Raw genomic sequence first — 4,438 nt, 5'->3', positions numbered from 1 at the left:
TTGAGATAACTGGTCCTTTGAGCTGTCTATGGTAATCAGGTCTTGGTATGTTCCTTAGTGAGTACTTGGTCCGTCTTCTCCGCGCTGTAGACATCAACTGTCGGATATCTCCTGCTCTTCTAATGGGATTCCCTCTTTCAACTGTTTGAGGAGAGATCCCACCGCTGCCACCAAATATGTCAAGGATCACCGACAGAAGATAACGCTGAGTGGTCTTTAGTTTTAAAAAGATATTTTTCTCAAAAACGAACAACAACACAACTACAACAATCACACATATATATATCTATCATACATCCCATACTCAGCACTCAGCTCCCCTTCTCTCATTGGTCAGTGACTCATTAGTCTCTTCAGACGTTAACACCTGCTGAGGAAGTCTGCCTCTATGAGATATGTCTAGCTCATTAGTTATTGTTATCCCATGGTGATCCATTACAAGCTGCTAGCAAAGTGAGAGGAGGAATGTCTTTTGAAATTGATGACTGCAAATTTCATCTTAAAGCAATGACAAGACCAGACTATCAGCCATTAGTAGATAATAAAAGAATTATAGAGAAATTACGAGAAAGAATAACATTAATGAATATTGAACTAATGACTGAAAGAGAACACAATGAGAAGATTATAAAAGATATTGAAGGTTTTGGTGTCATCATTTGATTGGTGATATAATTATTAATAGATTTGAAAGATAAAGAGACTGAGGATCCTGCAGGAGATAAAGTGACTAGTGATGAAGAGATTGAGTATAATAGTATGAATGATGAATTTAAGGATCAAATTTGTTCAGTAAGTGAAATCAGACATTGATAATACTCTTTTCAATTAGTTCAAATTATATTGTAATCATCCTGTTACTGGAAAATTTTTGGAGTCAATACTTGAAGTACATAAAGATGAATTACTACTCACAGTACTGGATAAAGCTTATGAGGTTTATTATTTTTTGTTAATTTTTATTTATTCTTTCATTTTTTCATTTCTATTCTCTTCATTCCTTAATCAGTTAATGAAATTAGCTCCCCATATTCCTATTGAGAGATGTCGTTTAGTTAAATATTCTTATGATGATGATTTAATGGAACAGTCCTTTGATCTTGATGAGGTACAATTAAGTTTTGTGTATCCTGTTGTTATTGTTATTTTTAGTTTCAGCATCAAACTATTGGACAAATTGTGGGTGGAACTAGACGTTATTATCCTTTTGGATTATTCATAGAAACTCGTGAAGAAAATGAAATTTTTGATAAATACCATGATGGAGGTGAGTGTGATCGGTTACATTGACAATGCCTTTAATTATACTATGATGTGTTTGATGGTGTAGGTAATAATCTAAAGATATCAGTAGTTGATCTGTCAACTGGTAAAGTAGGATCAGCTAAACTAGTGAGAGTTGAAGATGGTTGGACTGTTGGAGAATTAAAACACCATATAGGAGAAGTAAGGGAAGTTATATACTGCCATTTATATTGTTCTCCTTCCTTATTGATTTGGTTCATTTTTCTCTAGGTATATAATCTTAATTCATCATGTATGAGATTTGTGCTAGAGGAGAAGAATGATGTTACTGATATTAGTGATGCAGGAAGTACTTTAGGGAAGATATTCAGAAAATCAACATACAAAGACCGACAAGTACAGAGTACTGATATTAATACTGTAATGGAATATTTGATAGTGGTTATTTTCTCCAAAAATTACCATTTATCTTTTTTTATGAATGTACATGTAAATCTATGTATCCATGAGCATGCATGTTTAAGTTTATATTGGTATATCTAATCATGATTTTAATATTATTTTTCACTTTTACATGGTACATGTATTTCACACTTTTTTCCTCTTTATTGTCTTTATGCACACACCAACACACTTTTAGTTAGTGTATGTATCATCAGATTCTGAAGATTATAAAAAAGAATTCAAAGATAGTGAGATGTACGTACAGATATGTTTCTGAACTTTATCTTATCAACCGAATACTATTAAACATTACAATACCTCTGGCTCCTGGACCTGAAGCCACTCATACTGCAACTAATGTACCTGAAGGAGGGATAATAATGAAGTTTGTACCAATGAAGGAAGAATATAAAGGAAAAGAAAGAAGTAAACTTAATTGTAATAACATTAATGTAAACATTATATTATTCAATACAGAGGTACAAGTACTAGTTGATAAGAGAATGACATTAGCTCAATTGAAGGAAGAGTTAGTTCCACTGATTGGTATACCACCTACTGGTTTTATAGTGTATAAAATCAGTGATAATAAAGAATATGAAATAAACAGACTTGATAGTACATCAAGCTTACAGTATATTGATTCTGGATCAGAGGTGGTTTTGTGTAATAGCCTTCTATTATTTATTACTTTGTATATCATCTCCTAGCTGATAGTAAGACTGGGTAGACCATTACAAGAAGGAGAGTACAGAATTACATTGTATTTATTACAAGTTAACAATACAGAAGTATAAGAATATTTAACGTATTTCCTCGAATAAGGGCCCTACTCAAATAAGCGCCTATCACTAATATATTACCACTATAGATACACATATTTGAGCCAGTATTATGTACATCAGTGGTTAGAGTGGTCCAAATAGCCTAACTGTTCATCCTCAGTCCTCAAGACATAGAGTTACGGGTTTGATCCTGGGTTTTGCAATTTTTTTTCGTGATTTTTGCCTCTGTTAAGCAATAAATGCCTAGGCCCTTATTCGAGGAAATACGGTAATTGTTACACTTTGTATTGATATTTTGTTTTTAGTTTTGTAAGTTTATAATGGAATCTATTGTTGCTGAGGGTACACCAGTGAAAGAATTTAAGAAACAAATTATTGAAGAAGCAAAAGTACAAGGAATTGACTGTGTCCTTGAATTAGAAAAGTAAATACCGTATATGCCATATACCGTATGGAAGGAAATTTTGGAGGTAGTTAAATTTGGCGAATTTGGCGTTTTGATAGCCATTCGCCAAAATAAAAATTTGCCATTTTGAGCCATTATGCGCATGCTCAATGGCACATGGCCACAAATTCGCCAAATTAAAATTCGCCAATCATCCAAAATTTAGCAATTCGCCAAAATTTAGTCCCTCCAAAATTTCCTTCTGTACGGTATTTTGCGGGGATTAAATTTTTGCAATTTTTGCGTTTTGCAAAAGTTTGTGAAGTTAAATCCACAAAATAGCATGATGATTGTAGTATAGGTGTAGTAATTGCATTAAAATACAAAAGTGCAGCCAAATTGCAAATTTTGACACCCACAAACTATATGGTGTACATGTACATCATGTGACTATCATGTGACTTATTGTGTAGAATGAGATTACGTTTCAAGGATGGAGTATCCCCTGGTAGAGTATATTATCTTGATCATCAGTTCATTAATACTAGTAGGGAAATGTATGTGGAACCATTGAAAGGTTAGTATATCTGCTGTATGTGTTAGTATTAATGTGTATGGTGTATTATTATAATTGTTATTAATGTGGGTGGATATTCCTGAGTTCAGTCTTTGTCTTTATCATAGTTGTCCTTTTGTTATAAAAACTGTCATTGATCTTTACTTTTGTAACATATCTCAGTTATATTTTCAGTATATTGTACTGTACATACTAGATGCATTTTATAGTAAGTTTAATGTTAGCTAGTGTATTATTTTGTTAGGACCAGAGAAGAAGAAGGATGTAACACAGACACAGGTGTATGTTATAAAATGGCGTCCATCACAATGTTCAGTTGATCCAATAGAAGAAATTATACTGGATAATACATATGGTCCTAAGCATGTTATTGAAAAGGTATTATTTATAATAAGGAACATGTGTAAGTATCACATTATTATTGTTTTCACAGCTTTCGGAGTTAAGTGGAGTTCCTGTTGAGTATATCTATTGTACAGAGGTTAATCATTAAAACATTTTAAAGATACTCTCTCTCTCTCTGACTCTATTAGGGAACATCATTTCCAGTTGAGATACCATGTCTTGATATTGAGAATAAGTTGGAATGGTATTCCATCAGTTCAGGCATACCATACTCATTAGGACTATATGATGATGGATATGTCATATATTACAAGTACTAATGAACACACACACACATTATGTATACACACACACTTACATACACCTCTTACTGTTTATAATTATTTAGAGACAATAGAGAGACAATGAAAGAGTTAAAAGATAAAGAGAGATCAGAAATACAAGAGGCAGAGGAAGCAAGGTCAGTAAACCTCATGTTTTATCATGTACATGTACAATCAGTTAATTAAATTCCTTCATTTATTATGTAGGTTGAGAAGGATTAAGAAATACACATCAAAGTATACACATAGACATGGATATTGGTTTAGGACTGACTAAATGGATTGGCTTAACTTTTAATGTCATATTAATTGTTATTATTGTAGTTGCAACTCT

General features: G+C 32.6%; 2 protein-coding genes and 1 long non-coding RNA gene across 3 annotated transcripts; all 3 read left to right on the top strand.

The window, feature by feature from the left end:
- The first annotated feature begins 445 nt into the window (after nt 1-445).
- Nucleotides 446-2,423, top strand: LOC109590564 (ubiquitin carboxyl-terminal hydrolase 47-like). The gene is made up of 10 exons (XM_020006464.1): nt 446-643; nt 686-792; nt 833-937; nt 1,010-1,108; nt 1,153-1,267; nt 1,331-1,446; nt 1,516-1,641; nt 1,886-2,115; nt 2,167-2,345; nt 2,400-2,423. The coding sequence occupies exons 1-8, from the start codon at nt 466-468 to the stop codon at nt 1,964-1,966; spliced, it is 927 nt and encodes a 308-aa protein (XP_019862023.1). The 5' UTR covers nt 446-465; the 3' UTR covers nt 1,967-2,115; nt 2,167-2,345; nt 2,400-2,423.
- A 59-nt stretch (nt 2,424-2,482) lies between these two features.
- LOC109590562 (ubiquitin carboxyl-terminal hydrolase 47-like) lies at nt 2,483-3,898 on the top strand. Its single transcript, XM_020006463.1, has 4 exons — nt 2,483-2,742; nt 2,780-2,898; nt 3,333-3,436; nt 3,681-3,898. Exons 2-4 carry the CDS (start codon nt 2,795-2,797, stop codon nt 3,896-3,898), a joined length of 426 nt encoding a protein of 141 aa, XP_019862022.1. The 5' UTR covers nt 2,483-2,742; nt 2,780-2,794.
- Nucleotides 3,899-3,906: 8 nt separating this feature from the next.
- LOC109590563 (uncharacterized) lies at nt 3,907-4,181 on the top strand. The gene is made up of 3 exons (XR_002189380.1): nt 3,907-3,917; nt 3,970-4,094; nt 4,170-4,181. It is a non-coding gene; the product is annotated as an uncharacterized LOC109590563 (long non-coding RNA).
- The last annotated feature ends 257 nt before the right edge of the window (nt 4,182-4,438 follow it).

The sequence above is a fragment of the Amphimedon queenslandica genome, unplaced genomic scaffold (genome assembly GCF_000090795.2).
Source record: "Amphimedon queenslandica unplaced genomic scaffold, v1.1 AMPQUscaffold_9847_Cont17934, whole genome shotgun sequence".
Taxonomy (NCBI): Eukaryota; Metazoa; Porifera; class Demospongiae; order Haplosclerida; family Niphatidae; genus Amphimedon; species Amphimedon queenslandica.
The sequence above is the reverse complement of the archived record's forward strand: the minus strand, read 5'-3'. Positions and strand labels throughout refer to the sequence as shown.